This window comes from Eucalyptus grandis, chromosome 7, assembly GCF_016545825.1.
Source record: "Eucalyptus grandis isolate ANBG69807.140 chromosome 7, ASM1654582v1, whole genome shotgun sequence".
Taxonomy (NCBI): domain Eukaryota; kingdom Viridiplantae; phylum Streptophyta; class Magnoliopsida; order Myrtales; family Myrtaceae; genus Eucalyptus; species Eucalyptus grandis.
The window spans coordinates 29,424,235-29,444,955 of NC_052618.1; the positions used below are offsets into that span (position 1 = coordinate 29,424,235).

A 20,721-nucleotide genomic window follows, 5' to 3' on the forward strand; every position below is an offset into this window, starting at 1 on the left:
AAATTGATTGAAATTAAGTTCAATTAATATAACAAAACATTAATTGGTTCAATTGTCTATGTTCATGATGGCCTATTGCATTCAAATTAACATCAAAGTGATGGGACACCCTTTATGCCAAAATTGAATTGAAGGTCATTGTTGAAATTGAACTTCAACCCATCAAATTAAACTTTAGTCTATAATAGGTTAACTTGAATTGCACCAATTAAAGTTTGTTAGCTTGGATTTCTCAAATCTAATGTGCCAAATCCATCAAATTGGAGAGTTCTCAAGTAAATTCATCAAAATGGACCTTGGATTCGAATTTATTTTTAAAAAAAAATGAATTGAATGGGAGTGTTGGCTCACAATTCATGAAAAATCGATTCAAAACCCCGATTAGGGTTAAAAATGACAATTTTCATTTCTACTTTGTCAAATCTCAAAATTAGCCGCACGAATGAATATGAAATGACCTCTAGATCAAATGTCGTAAAAAGGAATTAAGTTAAATGAACAAAAAGTAATTTTATTTTTGATTGATTTTGAACCTAGAATGAAAAATTCAGAATGTGAGGTTCTTAATTGATTCTCGCAAATTTTCCATGCCAAAATCAAACTGGAGTTACGATATGATGAGCCAAGGGTTTTTACATTTTTTCAATTTTGGTCAAAAGTTTGACCAAATGAACTTTTCACTAAAATGTTGATTCCGTGAACAAATATTTGAATTTTTTGAAAACTAATGTGGTCAAAGTGATATTAAGGCTATTTAGGACTTTTTTTTTATATAAAAAAAAAAAAAGTCAATTTTTAACCTGAGATTAACTTTTGGTTAAATGATTAACAAAAAAGTTAACTTGAAAATCAATCATATGACTTTTTAGGTTTTTGGTGAAAATGATTAGGAAATTACCTAAAAATGATAGACCAAAGAATAAGAATGAAAACTAACACTTTTGGTTCAAGAAATGGGTTCATTGAGATGGGAAACCCTAAACTCAAGTTTTCTACCTTTATCGATGCGTCGGCTAAAAATTATATATAAACAAATGTAAATTGGCAATGTTCAAATAAAACTCCAATCTTGGTTACATCCATTCACAAATCATGGACTACTCAATCAATCAATCAATCTTGGATCCCATCAAGCACATGACGTAGGATGAGTATACCATGCAATGAAAATCAAGCATACTTAAGGCGCGCATGACAATATTTATGTTTCTCTATTTCCCTGTTTTTCTGTTCCCTGAAACAAGTTTGGAACAAAAATCTATTTGGTAACGCAATTTCATTTTTTTTTTTCTGAAACATATTTATGTTCCGTAAATAGATTTGAGTAGAAATCGAAGTTAAAATTTTTAACTTTTATATTCCTAAAATAGAAATGAGAAATCAAAATTTTTCTTATTGTTCACTCTTGTCACTTTCGTTGCCCACTTATTGCCCGTAGGATGCTTTGGATGCTTGCCGCCGATTGCCGATCGCTTGCCATCGGCCCTAGCCACCAATCGCTGAACCACCGCCACCGAATGTCGCCCGTCGGCCATTGAACTCCTTCCACCCGTCGCCAATCGTTGGTTGCTGAATGCCGACGCCCACGAGTTGTTGGCCGCTCATTGCCAATCATTGGATGTCAAAGGCTCACCATCAACCACTAGATGTCCACCGCCAACCATTCGCCGCTACCATTGGCCGCCGGATGCTGGTTGCTCGCCGCCCGCCACCGGACTCCGACCATTGACCCACCCACCACCGGCCTCCGGTTGCCAAACTCTTGATGTCGTACATTGGACATCGAACTCCGGATGTGGGACGCCAATTGTCGGTCGTCGAACTCCAGACTATGGCTGCTTTTCGCTAGTCACCGGACTCCGACGCTAGACATCGAACATCGGACTCCGAATTTCAGCAACCCGCCGTCGATCACCGGATGCCAAAAGCCGCCGTCGAACATCGAACTTTGCCCACCGGATACCGGTCATTCTTTCCTAGAAATAGAAATTTTATTCGCTTATCAAACGAAATTTTATTTCAAAAATAAAAATTTTGAATCGTTATTAAACGTGTTTCTTTGTTTAGAAATTCATCTATGGAATAGAAATTGAGAATTAATTTTTGGCCAAAAATTGATTTTTATTTTAGAAATTTTGTCATACACGCCCTTAGGGTGCGTTTGGTTCAGCATTTCTAAGGGGCTTTCTGCCTTCAAAGTCTTTTAAAGAAATGTTGGACCGTTTGTTAACTATTTTGAAGTAATTTTTAAGTGAAAGTCGATTTGGGAGTATTGGGAGTATTGGGAAAGCCGAACGCCCAATACTAATAAGGACTAACTTTAAATTTTCAGTATTTAATCAAATGCTGAAACTTATTTTTTCTTCCAAAACTATCCTCATTCATTCTTCAAATTTCTTATTTTGCCATTGTTATTATTTTTTAAATGCCAAAATAATGCTTAAAAATCAAATATATATAAATGCTAAAAAATTAAATATATTTTAGTCTTTTTAAGAAATTATATTTTTGATTTTTTAGCATATATATTTGATTTTTTTAGCATTATTTTCAAATTTTATATTTAAAAAGTTGCATACATTATTTTTTTCAATTCTAAACAAATAAAAATAAAAAAAAAAATCCGATGAAGAGTTTGGTTTTTTTTTTTAAATTTATATATATATTTATTTGATTTTTTAGCGTTATTTTTAATTTATATTTAAAAAGTTGCATATATTTTTTTTTTCAATTTTAAACAAATAAAAATTAAAAATTTCAATGAAGGATTTGTTTTTTATTTATTTATATAAATTATATATACGTATTTATTTTTTTAGCATTATTGTCAAAATGTTTATTTAAAAAGTTGCATACATTATTTTTTGAATTAAAAAATTAAAATTAAAATATTCCAATGAAGGGTTTAGTATTTTTTTAAAAAAATATATATATATATATATATATATATATATATGTATTTGATTTTTAGCATTATTTTCAAATTTATATTTAAACAATTGCATACATTATTTTTCTCAATTTTAAACATATAAAAATAAAAAATTCCGACAAATGTTTTGGTTTTTTTAATATATATATGTATGTATGTATTTGATGTTTTAGCATTATCTTCAAATTTATATTTAAACAATTGCATACATTATTTTTCTCAATTTTAAACATATAAAAATAAAAAAATTCCGACAAATGTTTGGGTTTTTTTAATATATATATGTATGTATGTATTTGATGTTTTAGCATTATCTTCAAATTTATATTTAAACAATTGCATACATTATTTTTCTCAATTTTAAACATATAAAAATAAAAAAATTCCTACAAATGTTTTGGTTTTTTTAAATATATATATATATGTATTTGATTTTTTATAGTTATTTTGAAATGTAATTTTAAAAAGTTGCATACATTATGTTTTCAATTTTAAACAAATAAAAATTAAAAAAATTTGACGAAGGATGTGTTCTTTTTTTTTTTTTTCTATAAATTATTTATATGTATTTGATTTTTAGCACTATTGTCAAAATTTATATAAAAGTTGCTTACATTATTTTTTTCAATTTTAAACAAATAAAAATTAAAAAAAAAAATTCCGATGAAGGGTTTGATCTTTTTATATATGTGTGTGTGTGTGTGTGTGTGTGTGTGTGTGTGTGTGTGTGTGTGTGTGTGTGTGTGTGTGTTTTTTTTTTTTTTTGCATTATTTTCAAATTTATATTTAAAAAGTTGCATACATCATTTTTTTTTTTTTCAATTTGAAGTAAATAAAACTTAAAAAGTTCCGATGAAAGATTTGGTCTTTTAAAAAAAATTATATATGTATTTGATTTTTTTAGTATTATTGTCAAAATTTATATTTAAAAATTGCATATATTATTTTTTTTCAATTTTAAACAAATAATATTAAAAGAACTAATTTTAATTATTTAAAAGGCTTTTTAAATGTGTTTTCTACTAAACGACATTTCTCTTAAAATTGCTTTTTAAAGCATAATTTACTAAATGACCTTTACATTTACTTAAAGTCCTCTAGGCTAAATTCTTTTGCTTTTTCACAATGGGCTTTTAAAATATTGAACCAAACGCACCCTTAGTCATCTTTTAGGTCAAACTTATAAGTTTGAATGATTCTTACATGGATTAAATGTTTCTATTCCAAATAGTCCACTACATTAGAATGATCAAGCGTAGCAGATTGAATTGTAAAGACCCAAAAATGTGAAACCCTTCTTTGTAATCGGCTTTCTAATCCGAATCAAATTTTATGAGACATTTTTATGTTCGAAGGCCCATTTACCATATACTTAGGGGTGCCAACAGTTTAGTTCAATCCCAATCAAAATGTTTGAGGGTGGATTAGCTTTGAACTTAATCGCTCCCTTAGTTCGGTTCGATTTGGTTTAGTTGTTTGGTTTTCTTTTTAAAAATATTAAGAAGAGGTTTAGTGAAGAATGAGAGATTGATAAATTGTAATATTAAGAAGATAGAATAAAAAGTGGTTATTCTTAATTATCCAAATCAAAATCCAAACCAAACCGAAAATGCATGAAAATTTGGTTTTGTTCACATCGGTTTCGATTTTAGTTTGGTTTTCTGGTTTGATACGAACACCCCCTCATTATATTATAAACTAGTGAGAGTTGACATTTTCTGGGAAAAAGAAGAAGCTTTCCATTAAATTTTACACGCGGTGGTAAACTATTCTATCTCTGGAGAGGTAACTCAACTCCTAGTGGACCTAAAATATTCAATTAAATAAAAATTCCACTTAGTCTAGTAAATAAAGGAAATGTTGCTTGATTCGTTCGACATAAAATTAACCGATGATAATTAAAATCTTGCTATTGCTATATAAAAATTGATAAAATTAATTAATTAAGATCTTCCTTATTTGGTAAAACATTGTTAATATTATACTATCAATTTTTAATTATCATCAAATAACGGAAGACCTTGCATGACGGAAAATTAAATTGAATCTAGGCCTCGTACCCACCATGAGATCTTTGGACCATTTCATCCTTGAACAACTCTAAATTTCTGTACCCAAATCATGTGTTCAAGATCTCTTCTGGCGATAATAAAAAATAATTTCAAGATCTTTACGGACAAAAAATGAAAATCCAACGTGGGAGTTTACCTAAAAATAGTCTCACCCTTTATTTTACTGAGAAAAAATTACCGGCGCGGGTCGCTTTCAAAGAAGATAGCATATTCTCGTAGCATCTCAAAAGCTTGCGTTTGAGTACAAAAGAGAGTTTACCTAAATAATTGCGTCAACGTTCTTTTTGGCGGTTGGTCGTTTTGAATTTGGAAAAAAAAAAGCCACGTCAGATAAATTACTTTTAAAAAAATTACAAAAATTCGAAGCGAAAAGGCATGTTATTCCTTAGTAATCGCACCGCATTTTCAGTTAATACACGCAAAAGAGGGCGAGAGAATGAAGAGCTGTAATAGCTTTGTTTCAAAAATAAATAATTTTGAATTTTTTTTTTAAAAGCAACAACTTGTATCACTTGAAAATTGAATATGCCAAAAATATATGTATGGTCCACCAAAATGCTTGGATATCTCATTAGTTAATTATTTTGAGCAATACAAATGTTCATTCTCATATAAATATATTTTTAAATTGTTCATTTTTCGCAAAACAACTCACAAGTGAAAATTGGAAGTTGAATACTATATAATAGTTAAAAGTTTAGGAGGCGATGCTTGTCTAATCAAGGTTGAAGAGGGTTTGTGAATTTTTTTTTTTTTTTAATTTCGAATGTAATTGACAATGTTTACTTACTTTCACCGAAAAAAAAAATGTAATCGATAATGATCGCACAAACACATTCAAATAGATAATATAGGATAATTTTCTAATAATTAGACTCATTTTATTTCGTAGAAAATGAATAACTAAAAACTAAAAGGGATTATTTGTATTGCTTTTAAAAATGACCAAATCAAAAATATTTTCATCGTTCACAAAAATATCTTTCGATAATGAAATATTTTTCATTAACTAATTATTTTGAGCAGTTCGAAGATCCTTTTGCAAAACAATTTTTCAAAATCATTCATTTTGTACAAAACATACGAATCCTTTAATGAAATAGAAATTGCCGTCTAGTAATCTATGTAAAGTAAAATCCAAAGCTCAAATCAATCGGAAGAAATCGAATCGTCTAGCCAAAAATCAAGAAAAATATGAAAATAAAGGCGAACCGAAAAAAAAAAAAAAAAAAACTGAAAAATACGAAAACGTGGACTCAACGGAAAAGCACGCGGCAAAGCGCACACGTGGGGCCCCCATGCACCCCCTCGGGGCTGCTGAGGTGGCAAGAGAAATTTCAAAGGCGGTCCACGGCGAGGAACCGCACGCAAACGCAACGGATTAACCAGTCGCGGCGGTGCAGAAAAAGAGAGAGAAGAGAGAAAGAGCGCTCGTGATATTCAGCTGATCCTCACCCCTTTGATCAGCCGAACTTCGACCGACCGGCCGATCGGAAACCCTAGCTCCCGATTCCTGGAGATCGCCGCTCGATGCCCGATCGCGCGCCGGCGCCGCTGCAATCGGATTCGCCCGCGGAAGTCTTCTGATTCTTCGGGGGGAGAGAGGGAGAGTTTCCCCCCGGCGTCCGAAAATGAGGGCCATGGAGACGGTGCACGATCTGATCGAGGAGGCGAAGGTTCGGACCCTGTGGTGGGCCCTGGTCATCTTCGCCGTCTCCTACTTCCTCTCCCGTAAGTCCCCCCCGCCTCTCCTCTCCTCTCCTCGGAACTGGGAACCGGCGCCCCCTTTCGCCGTCGCCGAGGGAGGTGTCGGATTCCGTTAATTTAGGATGCATTGGCATGTCGTGCCCCTTCTCTTTTCTTTTTTCTTTTTTTTTTCTTTTTTTAATTTCCTTGTCCTTATCGAAATTCGCTGTTGGATGGTGGTTTGGGTTTGGGATGAGGACTTGTGCCCCTGTTTTGGCTAACTGACGAAGAAATTTCCTGGAATAGAATGCGGAAGGAAGGGGGAATATCTGATTATGATGTGGGAAACTTAGTTCGGCGACAAGGAGAAACCGACTGGGATAAGGCTTTGGCAAAAATTTGGCACTAGGTTTAAGTTACTCAGATGTTTTTCGGATTACGAATTATTAGGGAATTACAATTTGTTCGATTTACAACGTTTTCAGTGGTGGTTTCGGGTTGTCGATGCACCCTCTTCCATTATGTGGAAATGCGTGGTATCCAAATGCAGCTATCAACAGCTAAGGGTTACTAGTGTGGAAAATTTGGAATGCACATGTGGATCCGGTTTGACTGTAATCTGTTTTTTCTTTTGTTTTCCTGGAAACATATAATAATGAAAATTGCCATTGTCGATTTGCTTACATTACTGAACCTGGACTTTGAGTCTCACACTTAAGTGTTGAAATGTGCATGCAAGATTAGGCATACCCCTAGACACAGGTGAGTGCATAACTTAGCATTAAAAAGTACACGGGCAGCACCACCTACCCCCTCCCCAACTAAACACACCCAACCCACACACGTGCGCGCACGGATAGATTAAGATGTCCTTCGCCCACAAACTGGTTGCTAATTTGCCTCAGTATTTCGGTGCCCATGTATGTAGCCGTTTCCTCTGTTAAATCTGATAATCAGTTTTAGCTGATTCGACGGTAAGATGACTGTTCTGAAGATGTATATAATGTTGCAGATACAAGTAAATCAATGTGGATGAATTTACCTATAGCAATACTATTTGTCTCTGCGCTGCGGATTGTCTTCAATGAAGTTGATTTCCGGTGGAGAGTTCGGTCCGTCCATCCCAGTTCTTATTTATCTGCTCTAAAGGAGAGGCAGTTATCTATAAATGAGTCACGTCGTACGACTCCTCCACCTCCTCCAAAATGGAAGAGAAAAATTGATTCACCTATTGTGGAAGCTGCAATGACCGAGTTCATCGACAAAATCCTGAGGGATTTTGTTATAGATTTATGGTACACTGATATCACACCAGATAGGGATTTTCCTGAGCACATACGTGCAATAATCATGGAGGCTCTTGGGGAGATATCAGCAAGAGTCAAAGCAATTAACCTTGTTGGCCTACTGACTGGGTATATTTTTACTTTTACTTCTTTATCTTATGGGAGTTGAGTAAAGTTCATGTTTAAATTGTGCAATATTAGTCGGTACAGGTAAAGTTAATTGTCCTCTAAATATTTCAGGGACATAGTTGATTTGATAGGTCATCACTTAGATCTTTTCAGAAGGAACCAAGCAGTCATAGGTACTGATGTGATGGGGACTTTGTCGTCCGAGGAGAGGGATGAAAGGTTGAAGTTCCATCTTATGGCATCTAAGGAGCTTCATCCTGCATTGGTATCTCCTGAGAGTGAATACAAGGTGCGAGGCGTAATATGTATGCCTCATGATTTCTGGTCATCCATTGAGTTTTCTCTGTTTCATGTAATCTCTGTGAATTTCCAAACAGGTGCTTCAGCGTCTCATGGGCGGAGTTATAACTTTAGTTCTGAAACCAAGAGAAGCTCAGTGCCCTGTCGTGAAATCCATTGCTCGAGAGCTCGTTACTTGCTTAGTCATCCAGCCTGTCATGAATTTCGCAAGCCCAGCGTAAGTTTTTAGAACATAAATCTCTGCTCTTGTTCTCTAAAAGAACAAAACAGTCATCTTTTCATAAGCTTTTGATCATGAAAACTCTCGATAAAATGCAAGCTTTGATATCCTGCTTTGGTATGTACATGTCAATTTATTTTTCTACTAAATGAAGAGAATTTGGTGGTGCAAAATTTCCTCACACATTGAGTGCTTAGGGGGTGTTCTCTTTGGGCTTGAATTATTGGTAGTTCTAGTTGTACATCAGGAACCAATGAATGGTTGTTCTATGATAGTATTTTGTCATAATGGTCATCCTGAATCCATGATCTTAATGCCATTCAATGGCTAATATATACTTTTTCTCACATGTCCAGGTATATCAATGAAGTAATTGAATTAATTGTCCTTGCTCTTAAAGAGGATGGAAGCAAAGTATTTGGCGCTACCCAGGCAACTAATGTTGCTAACCGCCATGATTTTTCTGGCACTGCTCAGGCCAAAGACGGTGAAGGTAAATATCCATTTAGCAATTCTAATGCAATGGTAGCTACATCTGGAGATGAATCCTTTGGTTCTAGAACAGTTCCAGAAGAGAGTAAGCCACCTAGGGCTACTGATTGGGCAAGGGTGCTGGAGGCGGCGACCCAGAGAAGAACTGAAGTTCTTATGCCCGAAAATCTTGAAAACATGTGGTCCAAAGGAAGAAATTATAAAAGAAGAGAGGCCAAGAAAGTTAAAGCAGCAGCTCGGGAATCAGTTGGAAGTGGGTCAGTTCATTCTATTCCTTCTGTAGATCGAAAAAGGGGATCGTCAATCACTGGGGCGGGAGATTCTACTAGATCTGAAGAGAAAGCCGTAGCCCAGCTGCCTCCCCCATCGGTCTTTGATAGTCCACTGGAGCTTGGTAATGATTCTTCGAGCAAGGAAAAGCAGCCACTTTTTGGACGTGGCAATCTTGAGGAGACGACGGAGGATGCTGCTAATAGTGGTGCTAATGACAGGAGAAGTAGACTGAAGAGATCAAACAGCACTTCCGCTTTAAAAGTTGAGCCTGACACAAAAAGGTTTTTACAGGAGATGGTGAAGGTGCATATATCGCTGAGTTCTACCACCCAGATTTTGGCAGTCATAGTTTTAATTGTAAAGTTAAAAGTTCCACAGACATGGTAATTCAAAGTGAGGGTCCTCGTCCACCCAAGCTCAAGTCCCGGGTAAGCTTTTTAAACCACAGTTTTGCCCTGTAGATGCACAATTCCTGTCAAGTCTTCAGAGAAATGAAGAATCCTACTTTGAGCCAAAATATCTTTTCCAGTCAATGTATCACATATATGTGTATTATTTAATTGTTGCCTTACAGGTGTTGGGAGCATATTTTGAGAAACTTGGATCGAAGTCTTTTGCGGTTTATTCAATTGCTGTGACAGATGAAGAAAGCCAAACATGGTTTGTCAAGAGAAGGTGTGCTTCCAATCTTTTTATCATATAATGGTTGGAGCTGACTGCTGAAATATGTAGCATTTTCCTAGGGAATTCTTTTTCAGTAGATATCAGGATTCTTTGGTTTATGGTAGTCTTTTTGGGCCAGCAGATACAGTAATTTTGAGCGGTTGCATCGACATCTTAAAGAGATTCCTAATTATACATTACATTTGCCACCTAAGAGGATATTCTCATCAAGTACAGAGGACGCTTTTGTTCATCAGCGCTGCATTCAGCTTGACAAGTACCTGCAAGTATTACTATGTTCCTATTGACTCTTCTTTATTTCTTTTGCTGTTTTTCATTTTCTGCAATTTAATTATGCTGTCTTATTCCAGGATCTTTTGTCGATAGCTAATGTTGCTGAACAACATGAAGTGTGGGATTTCCTGAGTGCTTCCTCAAAGGTGTCCAATTTCTATCATAATATATTAAAAAATAGTCAGCTGAATAATTTCTTACTTGTGCTTAAATCGAATGATGTCTGATATGTGTCAATAATTTCTTTCTTCAATAGAACTACTCTTTTGGAAAATCATCTTCGGTGATGAGAAGCCTAGCAGGTACGTCTATATCTGCTCATTTATCGTCTAGATGTAATTTGTGGCAGATATAACGTGGTTATGGTGGTTGGCATGATAAGAATTTTCCTTGACCACTGGGGCCTGGTTTGGTTCTATATTCTGAGCGATATTGAGGTTTCTGACTGGGAACTTCTCCACCACGAACCAAGGATATCATCCAAGATTGGAAGCATGAACCACCCTTTGGTTCTGTTCTGTTCAGGAGATTTTCCTCTTCCTATCTATTTTCTCCTCATACTGTTCCTGTCTTTCTCAGCTGCATCATGTGAGAAGAAATATGAACATTAAAAAAAAAAAAAAAAACCAAATGTGCAAAACATACATTGAAAGAGACACATAGGTTTGCAAAAAAGGCCGCAGTTCTAGAGATGCAAAATGAATAGCTTACAAAATCAATGTGTTTCCCAATTAATCAATCATGTGATGATTGGAATCTCCCTAGAGCTAGGTGGAGAAGAAATTAGATGCAGAGAAGGAAGACATGGTTTTCTCTTATAATTGCTGAGAGATGAAGACGGCAGTTGCTGTCGCTTTTGAAGAATGTGTAAACATTAAGCCTTTGCAATGCTCGAGACCTACTTTGTAAGCATGGCCTGGTTAGCACTTGACAACTTAGTAAAACACGTGGATAAATTAAGGTACCATTTGACTTTTAATGGGCACCTGAGCAAAAACCAAATAAAAATAGAAATGTGGTCAAAAGTTAAAATGAGTCCTGCAGAGAGTTAGAAATTTTTGGTATGTTTCTATCAGATCTGTCTGGTTTTTCAGGTTCATCTGGTATTTTAATTGGTAGATTCACCTGGTTGTTTTGACATCCTTAGTTGTGCCTGTCGTGGGTCATTCATGTTCTTATACTTGGCCTCTCTTAACATGTATGTAACTAATCAATGAAAGTTTTTAAACATATGTTATTTGCCATATTTGGAGTTTATTGTTCAAGTTGCTATGTGATGAGTAACTTGTCCGTGAAATGACTTGAATCATGTCAAATATCTGTTAGTTTGGGCCTGATATCAAACATGTTGGGCAACTCATATAGGATTATTCCCAAGTGAATAGGGAAGAAAGATGCTATGGTTTTTGGGGGAAAAAAAGGGAAGGGTGGGGACAGCTGACGCTCCCACATTGATGTTGCTTCTGTTCTTGTATTGCCAGAGATGTAACTGTATAGTTTTGTTCCAAGACTCCTTTCTCTCTCTCTCTTTATCATACTGGTCATCAACCGGCACTGACTTCTTTGCTGCTTTCTGTTCCATCAATAACCAGTCTTTCTTTTGTAAATGCTAAATGTTCAGCAACAACTGAGTAATGTCATTGTTTTTTAAAACGTCAGAAGAATCTTAAAAACTTTTATTTTAATTTGAACCTACAACTTTACCATGTTGAAAAGAATTCTTAATGTGACTTCCATATTACACTTAGTCCCGCTGGTAGATGGCCATTATTTTTTCCGTAAGGTACTAGGAACATCCTTATATTTAGCTGCTAAACATCATGGTCTATCCGTAAAGTCCATTGACACTAATTATTAGGCTATCACCTGCACATTCTAGTGAAAAAAAAGACTATCATCCTCTCTGCTTGCTTTGTAATTTGACTCAAAAACACGGTTGAGCATGTTAGTCCATAAATGTCCCTAGATATGTGTGTGTTGCATTGACAAAGCCTTTTATTCTCGCATTAACAATTCTTTTATGTATTTATCTCATTGAAGAGTAAGTTGATTTTAAAGTAAAAAATTGAAAATCTATAAAATGACCAATTAAAATAATACCAGGGAAAGACATTTTGTCACTTAATTATATCCATCCATTAATGAGTAAATATGTACCTCGCAGGGATTCGTTCTTCTATTTAGGTTGAATCTGAGATAGTTCAGGCAGCTTTATCCAATACTTCTACATACATGAAAATTTTATCAACTTAATGTACTTTTTTATTTTTTTTATTTTGGCTTTCATTTATGTTTTCGATGCTTAAAGAATGCAAAGAAGATTCTAAAAATATAGAGGAAAAGTAAACTTAAAAGAGATTAGCGATGTACAATGTTGAATGCAAATTCTTACATTTATGTGGAATTATGTCTTGTTGAAGCACACTAATGCGTTGAGAATTATAGTCAAAGTGTTGAAAAATGGAAAATGTCACCCAAAAAAAGTTAAATGAGGTCATACTATTGAGTTCATTTAAGGGGAAAACATGAAGAACAAAATTGAAGATGGAGAATAGGCAAATCGAGGTCTACTTGCACTAATTTTATGTGCTCACTGCTATCTACTGTAGGACCCCCAAAACTCTCCTTTCATCTATTTTATGCTGTCTAATTTAAAAAAGAAATAAAGAAAAAGAGTCATCCATTCTATTTGGACAAATTTAATTTCCTGGAGAGCATTTTTCCTTCCACATACCCAACTTGTTTTCAAGTAAATAGGATCAAACACTTTGAACCTTTGAAAATGAAAACTGAAAACAATTTTTCAAATCAAACAGGCGCTTATATTTTCTCAACATTACGATTGAAAATTGCAAGGATTTGTTTGGTTGTCTTATAGTTTTGCCTCTTGACTTCTTTTAGAGCCCCACCTACCCACCTTCTCTCTCTTCTCACCATTCCCAGCCCATATGCATACATTTCCTTTACACTAATATTGAATGGGTAGGGACACCATGAAATACTACTCTTACTTTTCTATTGGCTTAAGACTGGTTAGGGAACAATGTGGAATAATTTCGATTGTGGTAGATACTCTCAAGCATCCTAAGGAGTCTAGAAGCGATATAAATGCCACACACTCAAATAAGTGACTGGATGGGAAAACCTCATAAATTACTTCCACTTTCCCTACTTTATGGAACCTGAGCTACTGTCTGTGTATTTCCAAGTTATTCTCCTTCAAAGAATCTCATAATTCTGGTACAGCTTTTGGGTACAGTGCAAGGAAATAATTTACAGTTATTTCTTCTTCTGGGTGATTGCAAATTGACAAGCATGTGCATCAATTAACAAGTATTCATTGTATGATATCATTGGCCATTTTCACCCCTAGTTGCCTGGAGTACTCTGGGCTCAAATTTCTTTTTTAAAATTGTCTTATCAACCGCCTTGGTCAGTCACGGCCATAATAACTATTATGTTTTCTTATGGATGCAAAAAAAAAAAAAAATAATAATAAATAAATAAATAAAAAATAAAATTTGAAGAGTGCTTTCTGTTTTTTTCTTTTTCGTGTGACTTGACCCTGGATCTATTTATTTGGACAAGCCCATCCAACTTGAAATCTTTATGGTTTCCCATCCCCAGTTAATGAGTATTTGCAGTTCAATTTTATGAATTAACCATTTTTCCTCAAAACTCGAGAAACAAGCTCAAGTTCAAATCTTACATATTCCTTTACACTCCCCCTTGTGAGTACGATCTTACATGTGAAACATAGAATGCCATATTGATAGTTGGAGACTCACAAGAATAGGAAAGCTGGCAGAATAACAGTAAGAGAAGTATCACTATTGAGCTTGAACTCTTGACCTGTGCTATAATATTAATGTGAATTAATCATGTCTTTTTGAACCTTAAACTGTTAGGTAATGGACGCACAATGAATATTTAGCATAATTCTTAACAAATTGATGATTTCTAGTGAGTCTGTTTGGATCTTAATTTTCTAAGTGTTAGATTGCGCTTAAGAAGTGTGTCTATCAATGTCATGCTGATCATCATTTGAAAGATGACTTTGTCTATCATCTTCTTCTTCTTCTTCTTCTTCTTCTTTTTTTTTTTTTTTTTTTTTTTTTTTTTTTTTTTCACACGAGTACAAAATTTGGATAATATTGTGCATTTTCTTTCATGATCTTTGGTTAACTCACGGCTTTCCCTCTTCATGTCAATGAACAGTGAATGTGGACGATGCAGTCGATGATATTGTCCGACAGTTCAAGGGGGTTTCAAATGGATTAATGCGTAAAGTTGTAGGTCCTACACCTTCCACTTCTGAAGCATCGGCATCGATTTCAGCGAGGCAACTGTCCTGGAATGCAGATGAAATAGATAGATATGTTTCCAAGCAAAGCACTGCGGAAACATCCAGTATCTCTGATAATGAGGATGGCGATAGAGATGGAAATCGTGGCAGTGATGAAGTAGGATCTAGTGGACATGCAAATGGATGGCATTCAGATAATGAGTTGAACTCCAAGAATTTTCCCCCTAGGGTGGTCAGACATGGCGAAGGCTCAAGGAACTCAGAGTCTGAAAAGAAGTATGGTTTGGTGCTTCATTCTGATTGGAATGGACCAGCTGGTTCTTCTTCCCTGACAAATTTTCAAGTAGCTCCAGAACAATTGGTAGACCTTGTTGGCATGCCTCCTGAGGTACTACTGGAATTAGCTACATTGTCCCCCTTTTTTCTTCAACCCACCTGATAAGGTTTTATTGTTCATTGTGGTCCTCGTGTATTTATGCGGCAGATTTAGCACCTATCCTTCTACAAACTGATTACTTTGACAAACGCACATGGCATGAAATTTGGAAAGACCTATCTTCTTTTAATTTGGTTATATTCATACAATGCAGGATCAATTCATAATTTGTAAATTACTTGCAAGAAACGTATGATGTATTAAAGCATCAAGGAGTTATAATATAATTAGCTCTTCTTCAGATTAAGTAATTCTGTTTTGGATAACAAGTGATGATTTACTTGATAGTTTTAAATATAACTTTCGTGTAGGAATTTTTTTTTTCTTCAAGATCCCATTCAAAGGACTGGAGAGTGTGTTGTACGTATTTCACAAGGTGCCTTTATATGATGAAGTTCCCTATCTTTTGTGTGTGGATCATGAAGTGTTTTTAAATATTAAACTGGGAAGTAGGTGTTTCTGTAGTCTGGTGTTGTGACAGATCAAATCAGACCCGTGATACCTAATAATCTGAACTCTAAATTGTCGGCCTGCTATTTTGTCACCCCTGTATGTTGGGGTTACTCTAGTCAATGGCATCGATCCTGTTAGATGACCAAGGCCTTCTGAAATCTTGCTTAGCTTGGGCAGTTCAAGTGTTTTGTAGAGTATGGTTGCAAAAATAGTGATGTCTTGTGCATTTCTCATATGGACTTTGTTAAGTTTCAATGAATAAGTAGTTCTGAGTCAGCTCATGGTATAAGTGCTATTGTTTTGCATGCATGGGCCTCAACAGCCTCAAGGTCACATTTTCGGCATCTTACACTGAAGATGTGTTTGAAAAGGGTTGTGTCTGCACTATTAATGCATTGAAAAATTGTTCATAAAGATGGGATGGTGGCTAAGTCAAGCAGAGGACTTCAAAGCTGACAACCATTTTCTTTCCGCAAATGTTTATTTCTAATACTCTTCTTTTGCCCTGACAGTGGAGTCCTCCGAATGTTTGTGTGCCTATGTTGAATTTGGTGGACAAGATTTTTCAGCTTAAGAGGAGGGGGTGGCTAAGGTGAGCTGATTGACCCTTTTCTTCTAGACCTAGAATGTGGTTTGTTTGACTTTTGTCCCATTAGTGGTTGTTTGGACCATGAGTAATTCTTGTTAACTTATTAAAGAAATTATCAATTAAGGTTAGTTTGTAATTGTCGCATAAATTTGCTGTCTGTACGTTTGTTGAATTAAGTTATGATGAGCAGCTTAGCCTGTTGAACTGAAAGTTATTTAAAATTTGTTTGCCAATGGCTGTAGAGGATTGTAAATTATGTCTGTCAGCTTCCTTCACTGTAGAATGTAGTGCTATCAGCTAGTTTTGTTGCTCATTAGGAACGCTAGACTGGGTAACATCTTAGTAGCTGGAATTTCTACTCAATGAACTGGCCATGTGAAGCCTTCAAACTGCAATTCATTTTGTGCTCAGTTTAAGAGGTTGTAATGGAATAAATTCGACTAATAATTTTATCTCGAATTGATTTTGTGCCTTGTGTGGATTTAGTGCCAATTCTCTTTTATTTTCATAATATTTAAGAGATCAATGAAAATACATTGGAATGCATGGAATTGCACATTCAATAATTAGGTTGCTAATTATGTCCATGGGCATGGATTACCTCCTTAATATCTATCAAACATATTGAAGAAGATGACTAAGTTGCCATTGCACTGTTTGATGTTCCTCTTATCAATTGCCTTCACCCCAGTGACTGTAAGGCACCATCACCAGTCAAGGGGATAATCGCTGGCATCTACTTAAACCCCACGATTGGAATACTGCTTGATGGAAAGCAAGTCCCCCATAAGAAGTGATTTACCTTAAATTTTGCAACATAGTAAGAAAGAGAAAGTGAATTCATGGATGTACAACAGTTAAAGTTGATTGAGGAAAGTTCAGTTGACTGCCTAAAAGTGCTTGTAATATAGCCTTGGTTCCGCATGCAATACTCCCGACTACATTGAACACATGAGGGCTAAAATGAACTCACCACCTTGCAAGTCTGATATTGACTATATTCTTGTAAGACTGCAAAATGACCCCTTCTTCTGTGAAAAAAAAATATGCAATTAATGAAACAATATGCTGTCAAAGGATGTATGGAAACAGTAATAAAGTTGTTAGCGATCCTTGACAGTTGATTGTCAAAACTCTTGGATGCAGGAGACAGGTATTTTGGATTTCAAAGCAGATTCTACAGTTGGTAATGGAAGATGCTATTGATGATTGGCTCTTGAGGCAGATTCACTGGCTTCGAAGTGAGGAAGCTATTGCCCAAGGAATTCGGTGGGTTCAAGATGTAAGAACAAAGAATGCTGTAGTAACAGCCTTCTCTAGTAAGGATGCAATGCTGTGGGATAAATCTGATGTGAACATGAATGACTCTTAATGCGACTCATATTTATCTAAACAACTGGCCAAAAGATAACATACATCGAAACATGATTGTGTGGCCAAAATATGATACACATCAAAACGTGATTTCTTGTAGTTTCTTATGTAATGCTATTTAACCAGGCAGTATGCTTCAGAAGTGATATGACCTTTTCTTCTTAATGATCTGAAAGAAATGAACTTTTTCAGGTTCTCTGGCCTGATGGTACATTTTTTATAAAATTTGGAAAAAACAAGATTGAAGAAGATGATATGCAACCAAACGAGAGATTATTTCAGACTATAAATCAATTTGGTGGCAGTAGGATATCCAAACAAGGGTCCTCATCCTTCGAGTTACAGCTTGAAGCTGCTCGCAGAGCCCGTGATGTCAAGAAGATGTTATTCGGTAAGTAAATGGTAGCGCATGACCCCCAATTTAATTTTGACATAGAGTAACTTATTATGTCTAAATTTTTGCTCTTTGATGGTAAAGATGTTTTGTGTTGCTGGTTTATTTGCCTTTTCTGTTGGATAACTAATTGTATTTTAAATACTCAACTTAATGATCATATCTCGTTTAAGTATTTAGGTATAGAAAAAGAGGTGAATAAGGAAGATGTCTAGCCCCTTGCCCCCATGCCAACTATGATTTATCCAGTTGAGAGTTTGCATTTTATGTAGTTTGTGTATTAGATAATGTGGTTTTACGACTCAATTATCTAGTTATTTAAGCTTTTGCCATGGTTTCATATATTTGGCTAGGGCAATGTCTCATTAGCATTTCGAGGACCTTTTATGGATAGTAAAAATTAAGTTAATGTCTATTATGTATGCAAAATTCATAATGAGGTGATATAAGAAAAAGAATTCTGCTTACTGCTGTGAAAATATAATCAAGAAGGATTTGAACTAACAAGAGAAAAACCAGTTGTTGGTAACTTAAACAGAAGCCTGTCTTTGATGGTAAGAAATTCCTTCTGTTTCAAAAAATTTGTACATTCTAATTTCCATAAAAACTATATTGTCCTCATGGAAGGATCCTGTTTAATTCAAAGTACCCATTGTAGATATCAGATGGGCGGTTTCTTAATGGATTGCATATGATGTCTGGGAGTCATTTGATCATTTTATGATGAGTCGAATGTCTTCATGTCGACTTATCTTCTAATGACCTAATTGGTGATCATAGTGTGAAAAAGAAATATTTCTTTTAGCAATTAGTTAGGATCTTTTTGCTGGGGTTCTTGTTATGATGGTTTTAATATCTTGCCTAGTCATGAGAGTTGAAGTTGCAGGAAGGGGGCAGTGGATTACACCTCATACAGAACAAGAAAAATGAAAAAAAAATGCTAATCTCTTGTTCACTATATTTACTCTCTATAACCTGTCTCTTTCTAGATTAAGATACTTTGCTCTGTAGGACTCATTGACTGCAAATATCAACTATTCATAAAATCATCTTGCTTTTTTCTTTTTCGGGTAGAAGTAAAATCATCTTGTTGAAATTGCATTTTATTGACTGTTTCCTTGTGGGTAGAAAAGCTTACAACTTCACTAGGTAGTGAGCACCATAGTAGTGTTATGCAAAAGGAGACTTAGTTGCACCAAAATCCATCAAGGAAATCAGTTGAAGTATTGCTTCCACTGATGGACCTTGTTATTTAATTGCGCATAATTGGAATTGGGAGAGCAGGGTTAATATAGTAATTGAAGGAGATTGGCTCAAACTTTTGGTGGTGGTATGTCACAAGCAATAGGTAAAGAGAATGCAGAAGATAGCACATGTTGTAAAGAATGTCATAAATGATCATAGTCAATACAATCATATACTTTGTTTGCATTCGTCTCTTATTAAGCACATATTGGGTGGAGTTGAATTTTTAATGGCTGACAAGCTTTCATTTTTGTCTCTAGCCAATAAACTTTCTTCTTTTATTTACCTTGGGGTGTATAGGTGCTTTGAATTTCAGCGTTCAGTAACAATTCACTGTTGGTCCTTTAAGTACATGGCAGCAACTTTAACTTTTTCCATAAATGATGCATTTTTCCCCCTTATGTCAGAGGGAGCTCCCGCTACGCTAGTCAGCTTGATAGGCCACAACCAGTATAGGCGTTGTGCCAAAGACATGTACTACTTCCTTCAGGTTACCATCGTCCGTTGCCTCACATCTTTCTCTGTTATTTTTATATCTATCGCTACTGTCTTCCTACAATTATCTATATGATGCATCTCACCGGATCATTTTTTTTTTCTTTTTGAAATGTGCAGTCTTCTATATGTGTGAAGCAATTGGCGTATGGAATACTGGAACTCTTACTAGTGTCAGTTTTCCCTGAGATGCGGGATGTTGTCGAAGACATCCATAAGAAGATGCGTGTTGAGCAACCTGCTTAGGGCAATTAATGAGAGATTTCACAATTTTGGCCATGTCGTCTGGGAATAGTCCAATGGGTCCTTGCCGTTACGTCTTGTCTATATTGAAGCTTCCCCTGTATATCCAAATATACAAGTAAATGAGGATTGTGAATTCACGAGACCCGACGGAACCAGTTTTGCAGGACAGGATCGTGCTCTGTCTCCTCCGATGCTAACTGTACAGAAGCGCACATTCAGCGTCTGTATATAGTCCATGTGCATACCTTGTTTTGCTTGAAGCAATATACCCCGCCGTTTGATTGGGGTATGTGTGTTCTTTGTGCATCTTTCTGTTTGAAAATGAAAAAGGAATGATCCACCCAATTCTTTCGGTATTGTATACCCAACGGTTGTCTATTACGAAAGCTCAGGTGCTAATGCTCACAAGTGTGCTTTCTCCATCTCTTTCCGCTTCTGCATGGCCTTAATTTATGCTTCCACAATTGATACTTGTGAGCAACTTTGCAATGCTTGACTTGTGATGATTGATCATGCTAAGAGCAGAGCTGGTGATTCAATCATGCTGATCTCTCTCTCTTTCTCTCTCTTTCGTAAGTCATCGTGTGCATGCGTGTCCCCCCCGAGTGCTGGAGTTTGTATGTTATCGTGTGCACGTGGGTTCGTAGTGTAAAGAAGCTGTGACGTGATAAAAGCTCCTGAATGGTTAAAATCTGAAAAGGAAAAAAAGAATAAAACCAAACGAGAAAACCGAGAGGAGCTGTGAACAATGCGCCAACATCTCAAGCCAATCTGGTAATTGGAAGGTGTACCGAGGTTAGGCAGTCAGGTCCCTATTGAACAGGCTTTTGATGGCA

At 35.6% G+C, this 20,721-nt stretch overlaps 1 protein-coding gene across 1 annotated transcript; it reads left to right on the top strand.

Annotated features, from left to right (window-relative positions):
- The first annotated feature begins 6,383 nt into the window (after positions 1-6,383).
- LOC104428891 lies at positions 6,384-20,309 on the top strand. The gene is given in 16 exon segments (XM_039317126.1): positions 6,384-6,735; positions 7,703-8,105; positions 8,217-8,394; positions 8,483-8,622; positions 8,982-9,661; positions 9,664-9,818; positions 9,965-10,065; positions 10,196-10,340; positions 10,425-10,493; positions 10,604-10,649; positions 14,566-15,041; positions 16,055-16,134; positions 17,278-17,413; positions 17,698-17,896; positions 19,552-19,634; positions 19,760-20,309. Coding segments are annotated over 16 exon segments (3,117 nt in total). The 5' UTR covers positions 6,384-6,635; the 3' UTR covers positions 19,886-20,309.
- The last annotated feature ends 412 nt before the right edge of the window (positions 20,310-20,721 follow it).